The 18,001-nt window shown below is 45.8% G+C and overlaps 2 protein-coding genes and 1 long non-coding RNA gene across 3 annotated transcripts; 1 reads left to right on the forward strand and 2 right to left on the reverse strand.

Annotated features, from left to right (window-relative positions):
* Nucleotides 1-772: 772 nt before the first annotated feature.
* LOC125543080 (UDP-glycosyltransferase 1) lies at nucleotides 773-2,798 on the reverse strand. The gene is given in 3 exon segments (XM_048706329.2): nucleotides 773-1,114; nucleotides 1,116-1,974; nucleotides 2,305-2,798. Coding segments are annotated over 3 exon segments (1,497 nt in total). The 3' UTR covers nucleotides 773-970.
* Nucleotides 2,799-3,991: 1,193 nt separating this feature from the next.
* Nucleotides 3,992-5,866, reverse strand: LOC125543079 (UDP-glycosyltransferase 73C10). The gene is made up of 2 exons (XM_048706327.2): nucleotides 5,313-5,866; nucleotides 3,992-4,988 (listed from the first exon to the last, which is right to left on the reverse strand). Exons 1-2 carry the CDS (start codon nucleotides 5,804-5,806, stop codon nucleotides 3,992-3,994), a joined length of 1,491 nt encoding a protein of 496 aa, XP_048562284.2. The 5' UTR covers nucleotides 5,807-5,866.
* LOC125543081 (uncharacterized) lies at nucleotides 5,864-6,927 on the forward strand. The gene is made up of 2 exons (XR_007298280.2): nucleotides 5,864-6,553; nucleotides 6,741-6,927. It is a non-coding gene; the product is annotated as an uncharacterized LOC125543081 (long non-coding RNA).
* The last annotated feature ends 11,074 nt before the right edge of the window (nucleotides 6,928-18,001 follow it).

The raw sequence follows: 18,001 nt of genomic DNA on the forward strand, positions 1-18,001 counted from the left end.
TATGATTTACAGAATGCTCCAGATGAAGGGGCAGTCATCAGTGCATAGCGAAACCAGGTTTGTTTTGTTTCCTCCAGTCTACAGCTTTCCCTTTGCCTAGTTCGTACTCCATTTGAATATAGAATATGTTACCATGCCTATTCATAATTGCTCAGTAAATCTTGGCACTTCCTATGAAAGTCATCTGTTTATATGCTTTTATTACATAATGGTTTCTTTGAACTTATCCAGGCCTCTTTGTGCCCCCAGTTGCCAGATAAATACATGATTTTATCCGTTTAGAAGACTTAATAAGTTCAGGTTTAGATTGATTTTGGCAACTAGGAGTATCAACCAGCACGTTCAAAACAATAGGTTTGCTCACTGGTCTTGAGCTTGACCCTTTAGCTACTTGTCATATAAACAGTACAAGAAAACCTTGTTTTAGGTGATCCTAACCTCTTTTAGTATGAAGATTAGGGAGATCCTTGAAATTTCATGTTTGCCACACTACTAAGTCAAACATATAAGATTCTAATGTCATATGTGCGTTATGTGAGTTCCATTTCCTTCTCTTCCATTGATTATTCACCTCGAAGCATCTCTTACTCTTAGTTTCAGTTTGATAATGTGCATACAGTTTATTTCATTTTTTTCTCATTCCGAACCGTTATTTAACTCTGATGAGCACGTGGTAGCAAAATAAAAAGGAGAGCATAACATCTGGAGAAGAAGACTGTGTGATCATTATGTTGACAACAATGAAACCGCACAGCAGCGTAGACAATTGATATTGCTGTCATTTGGACCCTCGTTTAATCTCAAAACAATCGCGCCCCCGCCAGTGAGCCTAATACAAGGAACGGGTTATTTGTAAAATAAAATTATTTCCAATGACATAAAGGCTCTTTCTAATGACAACAGGTTATTTGTACTATAGGCTCTTTTATTTTATGTTTACACCAAAAAAGAGAGCTTACTACCATCTGTATCAACCACATGCATTTGTCTTGTTTCCCGTTTCTTGAATTAATAGCCTTATGTTGTCATGTGAAGGAACTCCCTCATCAAAAGCCTTCCTTGCCTTAATGGTTTAGTCTTTTGCTCTCACCCTCGTCTCTTCCGCAGCCGCCCCCCTCATCCATTAGGGTGTTCACAGCTTTCTCCACCTCATCTCTTGTAATTGTAACCATAACCTCCTGTTTTTCACTTCCCCACTGTGTAACTCCTTTCACTCCAACCTCCACCCCGATTTTCAGCACATCCACCATTAGCTTCTGATTCCAAAACTGCTCCCCAAAGTGTGGCCATGTGATCATGGGAACACCTGCACAGATGCCCTCTATTGTTGAGTTCCACCCGCAGTGCGTCACGAATCCCCCGACGGCTTGGTGCCGCAGGATCATGAGCTGTGGTGCCCAACCCCTTATGACCATGCCTCTATTTTTGACACGCTCCTCGAACTCGTCTGCGAGCCATTCCTTAACTTCTGGAAGCTTAGCTCCTGCTTTGATCACCCAAATAAACGGTTTCCTGGAGGCTTCAAGTCCCAGTCCCAGCTCAACAAGCTGTTGAGGTGTAGTGCAAGCGAGGCTGCCAAAGCTCACAAAGACCACTGAGCCTGGCTTCATTGAATCAAGCCATTGCAAGTACTGGGCCTCACCCATTGACGTCTTGTTTCCTCTTGCGGCCATAGTGTTGTTGTCTCGGTGGCAGAGGCACATTGGTCCAATTGCCCAGACCTTCTTCTTTGTGGTCTGCTCAAAGGATTCAATGTACAATGTCTCCAGTTCTTGGAAGCTGTTAATGACCTCACCATCACTTCTCAGCTCCTCTTCAAGGAACTTCTTACGGATTTGCTCCATACCAGGAATGGAAAGATTTCCCAGGCATTTAGCCTTCGTCAGCTCTAGTGGTGTAGGGAAACCCGTGATTGTGATGAGCTCATTTTTGCCTTTGACATTTTCAAATACATTATTGTGAAAGGTGATGTACCTGCAAGATGGTCGTAGTTGTTTCAAATACATATGAGTGCAGACTTCTTTGACAAACGTCAACCAGATATGATGATATAGCTGGCCTAAAAACTTGCTCATGAAAACCTTTGGTGTCTGTGATGCAGTGTAAATTACATGTTTCGTTACATAAAGTAGTACTCAGATCATTTTTTTTCATTTCAGGTGTAGCATTTTGTATGTTCATTGCTTTCTTCTCTATGGAAGCAATTTACACTACTTTCCCATCCACTGTTGAAGTAAACCACTTAACTGTAGTATGTCTAGTACAAAATTAATTACTCACACGGTTTGCCTCTTTTGGTTGTACCTAATGAGGGACGAGAAGCCACAAAAGCCACTAAAGGTCAGCCTCGGGATACCAAGCTCCCTCGCGATGTCACCAGTCCACCAGTGAATCAGGTCAGATATGATGCAGCTCGGAGGCAAGCGCTGCTGCTCATGGAGGTATGCCTTGACCGGCTCCTGGAGCGCAGCGTTGGCATCCATGAAGTTGGGGAGCAGATCCGTGGATTGGATCATGTCTAGGTTCTCGCACCCGTCCGGTAGGCCGAACTCGGCGCTCGGGAAATGGAGCTCCACGAGCCGAACTGCCAGGCCCGCCGCCTCCACATCGGCTGCAAAGCCTGCCAACCTGGTGGCGTTCACTGGCGTGGTAATGAAGCTGACATGCGCCCCGTGCTCTGCCAGCAGGCGCACCATGTCGGTCATGGGGATGGTGTGCCCCTGAGCCAACATCGGCACCAGCACAAAGTGTGCCCTCATGGAGCCACTCTGGCCATCGCCACTGCCCGTGAAGGTCATGTCTGATCGGCTGTTGTAGCAAAAGTACTGGTGGTGGAATCAGTCAAACTGGGAGAACAGTGACACTAGCAAGATAGCACGATCTGCTGGGCACAATCAGATGATGGTCACAATGGCAACTATAGCGTATATATATATATAACACCTGGTGCTATACCTTCCCAAGGAAAGTTGACGAGTTGACGATGCAACAGCGTGTCAAATTGGTCACCTCTTGCCAGTTACGCATGCTCTCACATCAATCATGGACTCGTGGAGTCAGCCATGTGGATGAATCTTCAGGTTCTGAATCGTCAGAATCCAGGCCATCTGATCAGACATTGAGGGCTCACATTAACCACCACTACCGCCTGTCATGCTCAAAGAGGAGACATTTTTACAGGATTTGGATGATCCCCATGTCTGATGCTGAGTTGTCGTATATGCACACTTAATTAACTCTCAAGGCTGTGGAAGGCCGAGACAGCCGATATTTTCCGTGTGGAGATTCAGTCATTCAGTGTACTGTGACAGTGGGTGGAATTTTCTTGTCTGTATCCTTTCAGAGTTTTGTTAGTGAGAAGCTAAAAGGATCTCCCAGTGATATGGAAAATATGAGTCCATTTCTGGAGCGACGCAATGCATCCTAATCAACACAGTGGCTTCCTGACGCAAAGAGGTACGGCTGAGGCTCCTTGTTTTTCATTTTGCTTCATGCACACAGATCAAATAAACTCTATATCTCGCAAGAATTTAATACCCCTAAAAAAATTAATACAAGACCGCAGCGATTAGCAATGAAACAAGATCTGTTATTAGGCCATGTATAGTGCCTGGTGCAATGCAACAACGCAGTGTCCGGTGCACGGCAGCACCCCTCCCTAATTGCTCCCACGGAACGGTGCCTGGCGCCGGCGGCACCGTCATGGGAATCATTGTCCTACACCTCCATGAACCGGTAGCAAAATGCAAGGGAGAGCGTATAACCATGTAAAGAGCAGACTGTGTAGTTGTTATGTGGACTGCCATGAAAGAGTTTTTTTTGAAAGAGCGTACATAATAGAGAGGATAATTGACATTGCCTTCATTTGGATCATCTCTAATCTCTAAATAATCACCTGTGGGCCTGGTACAGAATTCTATATGATGATATATGTATTCTAGGATCTTTCACTTCATGTTTACACCGAAAAAGCGAGCTTAGGTAATCTCTATCAACCACATGCATTCGTCTTGTTTCCCATTTCTTGAATTAACAGCCTTACGTTGTTGTAAGAAGAACCTTCCTCGTTGAAAGCCCTCCTTGCCTTAATGGCGCAGTCTTCTGCTCTCATTCTCAACTCCTCTGTAGCCTCCCCTTCACCCATCAGGGTGTTCACTGCTATCTCCACAGCACCTCTGGTAACCATAACCTCTTGTTGTTCACTTCCCCACTGTGTAACTCCTTGCACTCCAACCTCTACCCCAAGTTTCAGCACATCCACGACCAGCTTCTCATTCAGAAACTGCTCTGCAAAGTGTGGCCATGTGATCATGGGCACACCTGCACAGATGCCCTCTATTGTTGAGTTCCACCCACAGTGTGTCACAAATCCTCCAATGGCTTGGTGCCACAGGATCAACACCTGTGGCGCCCAGCCCCTTATGATCATGCCTCTGTCTTTGACACGCTCCTCGAACCCATCTGCGAGCCATTCCTCGACTTCTGGGAACTTAGGTCCTGCTTTGATCATCCAAATAAACGGTTTCTTGGAGGCTTCGAGTCCCAGTCCCAGCTCAACAAGTTGTTGTGGTGTAGTGCAAGCAAGGCTTCCAAAACTCACAAAGATCACTGAGCCTGGCTTCCTTGAATCAAGCCATTGCAAGCACTGTGCCTCATCCATTGGTGCCTTGTTTCCTCTTGCGGCCGTTGTGTTGCTGTTTCGGTGGCAGAGGCACATTGGCCCGATCGTCCAGACCTTCTTCCTTGCTATCTGCTCATAAGATTCAATGTACAATGTCTCGAGCTCTTTGAAGCTATTAGTGATCTCACCATCGCATCTCAGCTCCTCCTCATACATCTTCTCACGGATTTGCTCCATACCCGGAACACAAAGGGTTCCAGGCAACTTAGCCTTCGTCAACTCTAGCGGTGTAGGGAACCCCGGGATCGTGATGAGCTCATTGTCATCTGTGACATGCTCCAATAAATTATTGTGAAAAATGATGTACCTGCAATATGATATTAGTTGTTTAGAATACGTTGAAGTGCAGACATTGTTGACACATCAACCAGCTGCAACTGGCGTAACAATATCTGATGAAAATGCTTATTTTCTATACTTTCTTATGCAGTTTGAATTACATGTTTCATTACATAAGGTAGTACACACGTTGATTTTATTATCTTGTGTACTCTATTATATATGTATGCTTTCTTCTTTTCTGGAAGGAATTTACTGTAATATGTCCTTTACTACTGAAGTAAAATACTTAATCATAGCAGCAAAAATATGTCCAGTACTCACAAGGTTTGCCTCTTATGTTTGTACGTACCTGACAAGGGACGAGAAGCCACAAAAGCCACTGAAGGTGAGCCTCGGGATGTCGAGCTCCCTTGCGATGTCGCCGGTCCACCAGTGCATCATGTCAGATATGATGCAGCTAGGAGGCGAGCGCTGCTGCTGACGGAGGTACGCCATGAGCGGCTCCTGCAGCACGGCACAGGCCTTCATGAAGTTCAAGAACAAATTCTTTGATTGAATCATGTCGAGGTTCTCACAGCCATCTGGTAGGCCGAACTCTACACTCGGGAAGTGGAGCTCCACAAGCTGAACCGCCAGGCCCGCCGCCTTCACGTCAGCGGCGAAGCCCTCCAACCTAGCAGCGTTTACCGGCATGGTGATGAAGCTGACCTGCACGCCATGCTCTGCCAGCAGGCGTGCCATGTCGGTCATGGGGATGGTATGGCCCTGAGCCATCATCGGCACCAGCACGAAGTGCGCCCTCGCGGAGCCGCTCTGGCCATCGCCGCTGCCGGAGAGGGTCATGGCTAATCGGCTGTGGCAGCAAAAATGCTAGTGGAGTTTGTCAAGCTGGGAAGACTTGGACTCTGTGCAATGGCATCCGTACTGTCTATATGCACCTGCTGCTATATATCTTCCTAAGTTGAGTTGACGAGCTGACGTTGGAACGGGTGCAGCGTATCAACTTGGGCACCTCTTGCTAGTGACGCATGCTCTAACGTCAGCCATGGACTCATGGAGTCGGCCATGTGGATGAATGAATCTTCTCAAGTTCTGAACCTCCGGAAAGGCGGCATCCAGGCGGTCCGATGGGACATCGGATGGCGCAGGTTAACCCCGGGCACCGCTCATGGTCAAAGAAGAGGACGCCATTCGATACTGCATTGAATTTGGCTGCCCGGATGATGTTCAACTCTGATGCTGACTTGCCGTATATGCATGGTGCTGCTCAACTCTCAAGCCTGTGGCCTGTGGAAGGCAGAGCCAGCTGGTTCTGCCAATAATATGCAGGAGTGCATTATTTTCCATGTGGAGATTCAGTGTACTGCGACAGCGGGTGGAATTTTCTTGTCTGTTTTTTAGCCATATTGGTCTAGTCAAAGATTACTCGGTATGGTCTGTATCCTCTCAGGCCTTTGGAAGTGAGAAGCTTCTGCAGAGAAAAGTACTCCATCGATTTGGAAAATACGAGTCCATTTTTGGAGCGACGCCGGTGGACTGGAGGCAGTGCATCCTATTCAACATTGATATAAACTTAACTTCCGCAAAGAGGTACGACGGCAACGCCTCCTCCTTCTCCGTTTTGTTTCACTGTCTGTCCTCGCTACTCAGCGCACACAAAACCAAAGAAACACTATCTGAAAGGGACTCCCTAGTTTTAGTACTGTAACAGATAACCTGCGGCGATTAGCAATGAACCAAGGTTTGTTATTGTCTGATTTTATTGGATGGCATACAGTGCAGGTCCACTCAAACTCTCTGCCGCACCGGTGACTGAAGTGAAGCGTGGCCCATCCTATTGCCAGGTTTTGTTTTGATTCTAGAACTCCTGTAATTTGGTTGATGACCTCACCGGCTTTTTTTTACGTCACACAAGAAAAAACGTGAAACCGTGGACAAAAGAAAAATGACATGCATCTTTTTAAGAGGACGCCATTCGATGCATTGAATTTGGCTGTTTGCCAGTGAGAAGCTTCTGCAGAAAAAATAACTTCATCGATTTGGAAAATATGAGTCCATTTTTGGAGCGACGCCAGTGGAGGCAATGCATCATATTCAACACTGATATACAAAAAACGAGACCAGTCAGAACTAGCCCTTGGCGGCATATGTTTATAGAAGAAAATCTCTAATGACCCGTGGTAGAGCCAAGCCTCAAACCGAGGTGAGCAGCTTGCGCTCCCGCAAAGCTAACCAACAGAGCATATAGACTTCATGTCGCAAAGAGGTACAATGGCAATGCCTCCTGTTCAAAAAGAAAAGAAAAAAGATTTAGTGGACACATGTCTGATGCAACGACTTTGTTCAAAAATTAGGGCTGTGGGAACGACAAATTGTTTAGCAAATTGACCGGAGTTCTGTCAACAACGATGATCACACGCACAATATAATAGACACAAAAGACACGAAAAAGATTTCCTTGATACAACTAAAAGTTACTCCCTCCGTCTCGTGTCAAAAAACGTATTACATTATGTGACGGAGGGTTTAGTACATTGAAGACTTTTGAATCCTCAACTCTACCTCCACAATTTGCAGCTTGACATTTCTCAAAACTTTAGTAGAAAAATTTGTCAGCACACCAAACATACAAAAACGTGACTAAAATTGGGTTTTTGAAGAGCCGCTTAAGTCATCCATCCCAATAGGTGAGAACCGATGAGCGTTGAACGTTTTATCCCCTTGCAAGGTAGGCTACAAAATCCCTAGTTCATCATGTATTGTCCCAGAAAAAGTTTTGCTATCACAAAAGAAGTAACTATGAGAAATAATAACCACATTGTTAGGGGGTTAGTTCATGTAGCATTCAAATCGAACCCTACATCCACGAAAATTCTAACGTAACCTTCCTAAACTAATTAAACACCCCCCCCCCCCGGAATTTCAGGGGGTGGGGTCGTCCTCCAGTGTTACCCAATCAAATAAGACCATGTCATCCAATATGTAACTTTCCGTAGGTAACTGACGTAATGTTGGGGAACGTAGCGTAAATTCAAAATTTTCCTATGTGTCACCAAGATCTATCTATGGAGCCATCTAGCAACGAGGGAGGAGTGGGTCTACATACCCTTGTAGATCACGCGCGGAAGTGTTCAAGAGAACGGGGTTGATGGAGTCGTACTCGTCGTGATCCAAATCACCGATGATCCTAGCGCCGAACGGACGGCACCTCCGCGTTCAACACACGTACGGAGCAGCGACGTCTCCTCCTTCTTGATCCAGCAAGGGGGGAGGAGACGTTGATGGAGATCCAGCAGCACGACGGCGTGGTGGTGGAAGTAGCGGGATTCCAACAGGGCTTCGCCAAGCGCTGCGGGAGGAGGGAGATGTGTCATGGGAGGGAGAGGGAGGCGCCAGGGCTTAGGTGTGGCTGCCCCCCTTCCCCCCACTATATATAGGGCCAAGGGAGAGGGGGGGCGCAGCCTTGGCCCTTCCTCCAAGGAAGGGTGCGGCCAGGGAGGAGTCCATCCTCCCCAAGGCACCTAGGAGGTGCCTTCCCCCTTTAGGACTCTTTCCTTCCCTTATCTCTTGGCGCATGGGCCTCTTGGGGCTGGTGCCCTTGGCCCATATAGGCCAAGGCGCACACCCCTACAGCCCATGTGGCCCCCCGGAGCAGGTGGACCCCCTTGGTGGACCCCGGACCCCTTTCGGCACTCCCGGTACAATACCGATAATGTGCGAAACTTTTCCGGTGACCAAAACAAGACTTCCCATATATAAATCTTTACCTCCGGACCATTCCGAAACTCCTCGTGAAGTCCGGGATCTCATCCGGGACTCCGAACAACTTTCGGGTTACCACATACTAATATCTCTATAACCCTAGCGTCACCGAACCTTAAGTGTGTAGACCCTACGGGTTCGGGAGACATGCAGACATGACCGAGATGACTCTCCGGTCAATAACCAACAGCGGGATCTGGATACCCATGTTGGCTCCCACATGTTCCACGATGATCTCATCGGATGAACCACGATGTCAAGGACTTAATCAATCCCGTATACAATTCCCTTTGTCTAGCGGTACGATACTTGCCCGAGATTCGATCGTCGGTATTCCGATACCTTGTTCAATCTCGTTACCGGCAAGTCTCTTTACTCGTTTCGTAACACATCATCCCGTGATCAACTCCTTGATCACATTGTGCACATTATGATGATGTCCTACCGAGTGGGCCCAGAGATACCTCTCCGTTTACACGGAGTGACAAATCCCAGTCTCGATTCGTGCCAACCCAACAGACACTTTCGGAGATACCTGTAGTGTACCTTTATAGCCACCCAGTTACGTTGTGACGTTTGGCGCACCCAAAGCACTCCTACGGTATCCGGGAGTTGCACAATCTCATGGTCTAAGGAAATGATACTTGACATTAGAAAAGCTTTAGCATACGAACTACATGATCTTGTGCTAGGCTTAGGATTGGGTCTTTGTCCATCACATCATTCTCCTAATGATGTGATCCCGTCATCAACGACATCCAATGTCCATGGTCAGGAAACTGTAACCATCTATTGATCAACGAGCTAGTCAACTAGAGGCTTACTAGGGACATGGTTTTGTTTATGTATCCACACATGTATCTGAGTTTCCTATCAATACAATTCTAGCATGGATAATAAACGATTATCATGAACAAGGAAATATAATAATAACAAATTTATTATTGCCTCTAGGGCATATTTCCAACAGTCTCCCACTTGCACTAGAGTCAATAATCTAGTTCCCATCGTCATGTGATTAACACTCATAGGTCACATCGCCATGTGACCAACATCCAAAGAGTTTACTAGTGTCACTAAACTAGTTCACATCATCATGTGATTAAGACTCAATGAGTTCTGGTTTTGATCACGTTTTGCTTGTGAGAGAGGTTTTAGTCAACGGGTCTGCAACATTCAGATCCGTATGTACTTCGCATATCTCTAGGTCATATTATAAATGCTGCTTTCACACTCCACTTGGAGCTATTCCAAATGGTTGCTCCACTATACGTATCCGGTTTGCTACTCAGAGTCATTCGGATAGGTGTTAAAGCTTGCATCGATGTAACCCTTTACGCCGAACTCTTTATCACCTCCATAATTGAGAAACATGTCCTTATTACTCCAAGGACAATTTTGACCGATGTCTAGTGATCCACTCCTGGATCACCTTTGTACCCTCTTGCCAGACATGTGGCAAGGCACACATCAGGTGCGGTACTTAGCATGGCATACCGTATAGAGCCTATGACAAAAGCATAGGGGACGACATTCGTCCTTTCTCTTTCTTCTGCCGTGGTCGAGCTTTAAGTCTTAACTTCATACCTTACAACTCAGGCAGGAACTCCTTCTTTGACTGATCCATCTTGAACACCTTCAAGATCATGTCAAGGTATGTGCTCATTTGAAAGTACCATTAAGCGTTTTGATCTATCCTTATAGATCTTGATGCTCAATGTTCAAGTAGCTTAATCCAGGCTTTCCATTGAAAAACACTTTCCAAATAACCCTATATGCTTTCCAGAAATTCTACATCATTTCTGATCCATAATATGTCAACAACATATACTCATCAGAAATTCTATAGTGCTCCCACTCACTTCTTTGGAAATACAAGTTTCTCATAAACTTTGTATAAACCCAAAATCTTTGATCATCTCATCAAAGCATACATTCCAACTCCGAGATGCTTACTCCAGTCCTTAGAAGGATTGCTGGAGCTTTGCATACTTATTAGCATCTTTCAGGATTGACAAAACCTTCCGGTTGTATCACATACAACCTTTCCTCAAGAAAATCGCCGAGGAAACAATGTTTTGACATCCTATCTGCAAGATTTCATAAATAATGCAGTAATCGCTAATATAATTCCAACAGACTCTTAGCATCGCTACGAGTGAGAAAGTCTCATCGCAGTCAACTCCTTGAACTTGTCGGAAAACATCTTAACGACAAGTCGAGCTTTCTTAATGGTGATACCTACCATCATTGTCCGTCTTCCTTTTAAAATCCATATGTACCTAACAGCCTTACGACCATCAAGTAGTTCTCCCAAAGTCTACACTTTGTTTTCATATATGGATCCTCTCTCGGATTATATGGCCTCGAGCCATTTTGGAATCCAGGCCCAGCATCGCTTCTCCATAGCTCGTAGGTTCATTGTTGTCTAGCAACATGACTTCCAAGATAGGATTACGTACCACTCTGACGTAGTACGCATCCTTGTCATCCCATGAGGTTTGGTAGTGACTTGATCTGAAGTTTCATGATCACTATCATAAGCTTCCACTTCAATTGGTGTAGGTGCCACAGGAACAACTCCTGTGCCCTGCCACACACTAGTTGAAGAGACGGTTCAATAACCTCATCAAGTCTCCACCATCCTCCCACTCAATTCTTTCGAGAGAAACTTTTCCTCGAGAAAGGACCCGATTCTAGAAACAATCCCTTATTGCTTTTGGATCTGAGACAGGAGGTATACCTAACTTTTGTGGGTGTCCTATGAAGATGCATTTATCCGCTTTGGGTTCGAACTTATTATCCTGAAACTTTTTCACATAAGCGTCGCAGCCCCAAACTTCTAAGAAATGACAGCTTAGGTTTCTCTAAACCATAGTTCATATGGTGTCATCTCATCGGAATTACGTGGTGCCCTATTTAAAGTGAATGTGGTTGTCTTTAATGCCTAACCCATAAACTATCGTGGTAATTCGATAAGAGACATCATGGTATGCATCATATCCAATAGGGTGCAGTTATGATGTTCGGACACACCATCACACTATGGTGTTCCAGGCTGTATTAGTTGTGAAACAATTTCCACAATGTCTTAATTCTATGCCAAACTCGTAATTCAGATATTCATCTCTATGATCATATCATAGATATTTTATCCTCTTGTCACGACGATCTTTCAACTTCACCCTGAAATTACTTGAACCTTTCAATAATTCAGACTCGTGATTCATCAAGTAGATATACTCAACATCTACTCAAATCATCTGTGAAGTAAGAACATAACGATATCCACTACACGCCTCAGCACTCATTGGACTGCACACATCAAAATGTATTACTTCCAACAAGTTGCTTTCTAGTTCCATTTTACTGAAAACGAGGCTTTCAGTCATCTTGCCCATGTGGTATGATTTGCATGTCTCAAGTGATTCAAAATCAAGTGAGTCCAAACGATCCATCTGTATAGAGTTTCTTCATGCATATCTACCAACAAACATGGTTCGCATGTCTCAATCCTTTCAAAAATGAGTGAGTCCAAAGATCCATCAACATGGAGCTTCTTCATGCGTTTTATACCGATATGACTTAAGTGGCAGTGCCACAAGTAGGTGGTACTATCATTACTATCTTATATCTTTTGGCATGAACATGTGCATCACTACGATCGAGATTCAATAAACCATTCATTTTAGGTGCAAGACCATTGAAGGTATTATTCAAATAAACAGAGTAACTATTATTCTCTTTAAATGAATAACCGCATTGCGATAGACATAACCCAATCATGTCTATGCTCAACGCAAACACCAAATAACAATTATTTAGGTTTAACACCAATCTCGATGGTAGAGGGAGCGTGCAATGCTTGATCATATCAACATCGGAAACACTTCCAACACATATCGTCAGCTCACCTTTAGCTAGTCTCCGTTTATTCCGTAGCTTTTATTTCGAGTTACTAACACTTAGCAACCGAACCGGTATCTAATACCCTGGTGCTACTAGGAGTACTAGTAAAGTACACATCAACACAATGTATATCCAATATACTTCTATCGACCTTGCCAGCCTTCTCATCTACCAAGTATCTAGGGTAATTCTGCTCCAGTGGATGTTCCCCTTATTACAGAAGCACTTAGTCTCGGGTTTGGGTTCAACCTTGGGTTTCTTCACTAGAGCAGCAGCTGAATTGCCGTTTCATGAAGTATCCCTTCGTGCCCTTTCCCTTCTTGAAACTAGTGGTTTCACCAACCATCAACAATTTATGCTCCTTCTTGATTTCTACTTTTGTGGTGTCAAACATCGCGAATATCTCAAGGATCATCATATATGTCCCTGATATATTATAGTTCATCACGAAGCTCTAGCAGCTTGGTGGTAATGACTTCGGAGAAACATCACTTTCTCATCTGGAAGATCAACTCCCACTCGATTCAAATGATTGTTGTACTCAGACAATTTGAGCACGAGCTCAACAATTGAGCTTTTCTCCCTTAGTTTGCAGGCTAAGAAAATCGTCGGAGGTCTCATACCTCTTGACGTGGGCACGATCCTGAAATCCCAATTTCAGCCCTCGAAACATCTCATATGTTTCGCGACGTTTCAAAAACGTCTTCAGTGCCTCAACTCTAAGCCGTTTAACTGAACTATCATGTAGTTATCAAAATGTGTATGTCAGATGTTCGCAACATCCATAGACAACGTTCGAGGTTCAGCACACTGAGCAGTGCATTAAGGACATAAGCCTTCTATGAAGCAATGAGGACAATCCTCAGTTTACGGACCTAGTCCGCATAATTGCTACTATCAACTTTCAACTAAATTTTCTCTAGGAACATAACTAAACAGTAGAACTGAAGCGCGAGCTATGACATAATTTGCGAAGACCTTTTGACTATGTTCAGGATAATTAAGTTCATCTTATGAACTCCCACTCAGATAGACATCCCTCTAGTCATCTAAGTGATTACATGATCCGAGTCAACTAGGCCGTGTCCGATCATCACGTGAGACGGACTAGTCATCATCGGTGAACATCTTCATGTTGATCGTATCTACCATACGACTCATGCTCGACCTTTCGGTCTCTTGTGTTCCGAGGCCATGTCTGTACATGCTAGGCTCGTCAACACCCGTTGTATTCGAACATAGGAATCTATCACACCCGATCATCACATGGTGCTTCGAAACGACGAACTTTCACAATGGTGCACAGTTAGGGAGAACACTTTCTTGAAATTATTATGAGGGATCATCTTATTTACTACCGTCGTTCTAAGTAAACAAGATGCATAAACATGATAAACATCACATGCAATCAAATAGTGACATGATATGGCCATCATCACTTTGCTCCTCTTGATCTCCATCTTCGGGGCTCCATGATCATCATCGTCACCGGCATGACACCATGATCTCCATCATCATGATCTCTATCATCGTGTCTTCATGAAGTTGTCTCGTCAACTACTACTTCTACTACTACAGCTAACGGTTAGCAATAAAGTAAAGTAATTACATGACGTTTATGTTGACACGCAGGTCATAAATAAATTAAGACAACTCCTATGGCTCCTGCCGGTTGTCATACTCATCGACATGCAAGTCGTGATTCCTATTACAAGAACATGATCAATCTCATACATCACATATATCATTCATCACATCCTTTTGGCCATATCACATCACATAGCATACCCTGCAAAAACAAGTTAGACGTCCTCTAATTGTTGTTTGCATGTTTTACGTGGCTGCTATGGGTTTCTAGCAAGAACGTTTCTTACCTAAGCAAAAACCACAACGTGATATGCCAATTGCTATTTACCCTTCATAAGGACCCTTTTCATCGAATCCGATCTGACTAAAGTGGGAGAGACAGACACCCGCTAGCCACCTTATGCAACTAGTGCATGTCAGTCGGTGGAACCAGTCTCACGTAAGAGTACGTGTAAGGTCGGTCCGTGCCGCTTCATTCCACAATGCCACTGAATCAAGATTGGACTAGTAACGGTAAGCATATTGAACAAAATCAACACCCACAACTACTTTGTGTTCTACTCGTGCATAGAAACTACGCATAAACCTGGCTCTGATACCACTGTTGGGGAACGTAGCATAAATTCAAAATTTTCCTACGTGTCACCAAGATCTATCTATGGAGCCATCTAGCAACGAGGGAGGAGTGGATCTACAAACCCTTGTAGATCGCGCGCGGAAGCGTTCAAGAGAACGGGGTTGATGGAGTCGTACTCGTCGTGATCCAAATCACCGATGATCCTAGCGCCGAACGGACGGCACCTCCGCGTTCAACACACGTACGGAGCAGCGACGTCTCCTCCTTCTTGATCCAGCAAGGGGGGAGGAGAGGTTGATGGAGATCCAGCAGCACGACGGCATGGTGGTGGAAGTAGCGGCATTCCAACAGGGCTTCGCCAAGCGCTGCGGGAGGAGGGAGATGTGTCATGGGAGGGAGAGGGAGGCGCCAGGGCTTAGGTGTGGCTGCCCTCCCTTCCCCCCACTATATATAGGGCCAAGGGAGAGGGGGGTGCAGCCTTGGCCCTTCCTCCAAGGAAGGGTGCGGCCAGGGAGGAGTCCATCCTCCCCAAGGCACCTAGGAGGTGCCTTCCCCCTTTAGGACTCTTTCCTTCCCTTATCTCTTGGCGCATGGACCTCTTGGGGCTGGTGCCCTTGGCCCATATAGGCCAAGGAGCACACCCTTATAGCCCATGTGGCCCCCCGGGGCAGGTGGACCCCCTTGGTGGACCCCCGGACCCCTTTCGGCACTCCCGGTACAATACCGATAATGCGCGGAACTTTTCCGGCGACCAAAACAAGACTTCCCATATATAAATCTTTACCTCCGGACCATTCCGGAACTCCTCGTGACGTCCAGGATCTCATCCGGGACTCCGAACAACTTTCGGGTTACCGCATACTAATATCTCTATAACCCTAGCGTCACCGAACCTTAAGTGTGTAGACCCTACGGGTTCGGGAGACATGCAGACATGACCGAGATGACTCTCCGGTCAATAACCAACAGCGGGATCTGGATACCCATGTTGGCTCCCACATGTTCCACGATGATCTCATCGGATGAACCACGATGTCAAGGACTTAATCAATCCCGTATACAATTCCCTTTGTCTAGCGGTGCGATACTTGCCCGAGATTGGATCATCGGTATTCCGATACCTTGTTCAATCTCGTTATCGGCAAGTCTCTTTACTCGTTTCGTAACACATCATCCCGTGATCAACTCCTTGATCACATTGTGCACATTATGATGATGTCCTACCGAGTGGGCCCAGAGATACCTCTCCGTTTACACGGAGTGACAAATCCCAGTCTCGATTCGTGCCAACCCAATAGACACTTTCGAAGATACCTGTAGTGTACCTTTATAGCCACCCAGTTACGTTGTGACGTTTGGCACACCCAAAGCACTCCTACGGTATCCGGGAGTTGCACAATCTCATGGTCTAAGGAAATGATACTTGACATTAGAAAAGCTTTAGCATACGAACTACATGATCTTGTGCTAGGCTTAGGATTGGGTCTTTGTCCATCACATCATTCTCCTAATGATGTGATCCCGTCATCAACGACATCCAATGTCCACGGTCAGGAAACCGTAACCATCTATTGATCAACGAGCTAGTCAACTAGAGGCTTACTAGGGACATGGTGTTGTCTATGTATCCACACATGTATCTGAGTTTCCTATCAATACAATTCTAGCATGGATAATAAACGATTATCATGAACATGGAGATATAATAATAACTAATTTATTATTGCCTCTAGGGCATATTTCCAACACGTAATTGTAGCAAAGCTCTATTATGGGTAACGTAGGAGACATCCGTATTCCCCCCCCCCCCCCCCCCGAGTGGAGACCGGCGACGGCGTCGAGGTGGTGGTTCACGGTGCAACCCCCCAGCGACGGCGGCTGCAGCGCACCGAGCGCGGTGGCTGCTGGCGGTGCAGTTCAGGGGAGGGGCTTGCCGGCCAGAGGCGGAATAGGTCTAAGCCACGGCAGGATCCATGTAAGTATGTAACCATGTTCAAGTGTAGGGAGACGGAGGGCCAAGCGGACCCAAAATTAAGCTGAGTGTTTATGTTCCTACACCTGGCTTACATGAAGGCAAAGAGGCTGGAGTTCTTTTAAAAAAGGAAATTGTAAGCCGAGCACAACATTAGTGGGAACTTGGCTTATATAGCCCACCATCACACAGACGTTAAGTGCGTTGAGGATGGACAAATGACAGCCATATAATGCCGAGGCTCGTCTGTAAGCCGAGTAGTTTTCCATAGGTATGCGTGAGTGTTTGTCGTAAGATGGCAGCCATATAATGTCGAGGCTCGTCTGTAAGCCGTGTAGTTTTCCATAGGTACACGTGAGTATTTGTCGTAAGATGAACAAATTTTTAGCGGTATTCAGCTTAGCGCGTGATATGCTGAGAGTCCGCTTTATACTGTGTCCTTTTTTGAGGGTACTCAGCTTAGGCCCTGTTTGGATTGGCATTTTCATTTTAAATACCCCGTATAAAACTTACAGACCCCCCCCTCGTTTTTGTATCCAGCTGAAAATAGCTCTTGGCCAGTAAGTTACACAAATTAATTACACTTGTATTTTTTATTTTTTTAGAACGAAGGCTCTAGAGGAGCCCGGCTTTGAATTAACAAAGCCACCAACCGGCCAGGAAAAGAAATACAAGCGCGAAACCAACACAAGAAAACAAAAAAAAACAAGGTACAAAGACGCTGGACAGTAGCCCACAAGCCTCACACACACCAAGCTAAATATGATCGAACATGGAGACACGCAGCTCGAAGATGTGTAGGTCCTCAATCGCGTAAGAGTCACCAAGGATAGGAGAATGTCAGCACAGGAGTATCACTTCCGACGGTGAGGAAGGGCACGCCGTTGCCAAATCGCCAGCGGCCCCAACATGCCATGTCCTCCCAGCTCCACTGTCAAATAAAGCCCCTGCCTCCTCGCCTGGATCGAAGGCGCCGAACGGTTGACAGTGTCGCGGTTCACCCTAGAACCTGGGAGGAAGGACACCGGCAGGCTGCATCTGGAAAAGGAACCGAGCGCACCCGACAAGCCACGGAGTGCTCACCTGGAGCAGAGCACCACCAAATCCACGGACTGGACATGAATGAGAAAGAGATGCCGGAACGGGTGGAGAAGAGCATTAGCGGCCAGCTACCTCTGCCGCTGCACACCCACCACATCGCCGAGCAAGCCCAATGCCCACCTAGCTCCCA

The sequence above is a fragment of the Triticum urartu genome, chromosome 3A (genome assembly GCF_056163025.1).
Source record: "Triticum urartu cultivar PI428250 chromosome 3A, HENAU_Tu73, whole genome shotgun sequence".
Classification (NCBI taxonomy): Eukaryota; Viridiplantae; Streptophyta; class Magnoliopsida; order Poales; family Poaceae; genus Triticum; species Triticum urartu.

What these genes read in the sequence shown, in the direction of transcription:
- LOC125543079 (XM_048706327.2), bottom strand. Translation starts at nt 5,806, where the DNA reads ATGACCCTCTCCGGCAGCGGCGATGGCCAGAGCGGCTCCGCGAGGGCG. An exon ending in GGCTTCTCGTCCCTTGTCAG is followed by an intron (nt 4,989 to 5,312) that starts GTACGTACAAAC and finishes ATCATATTGCAG; the next exon opens with GTACATCATTTTTCACAATA.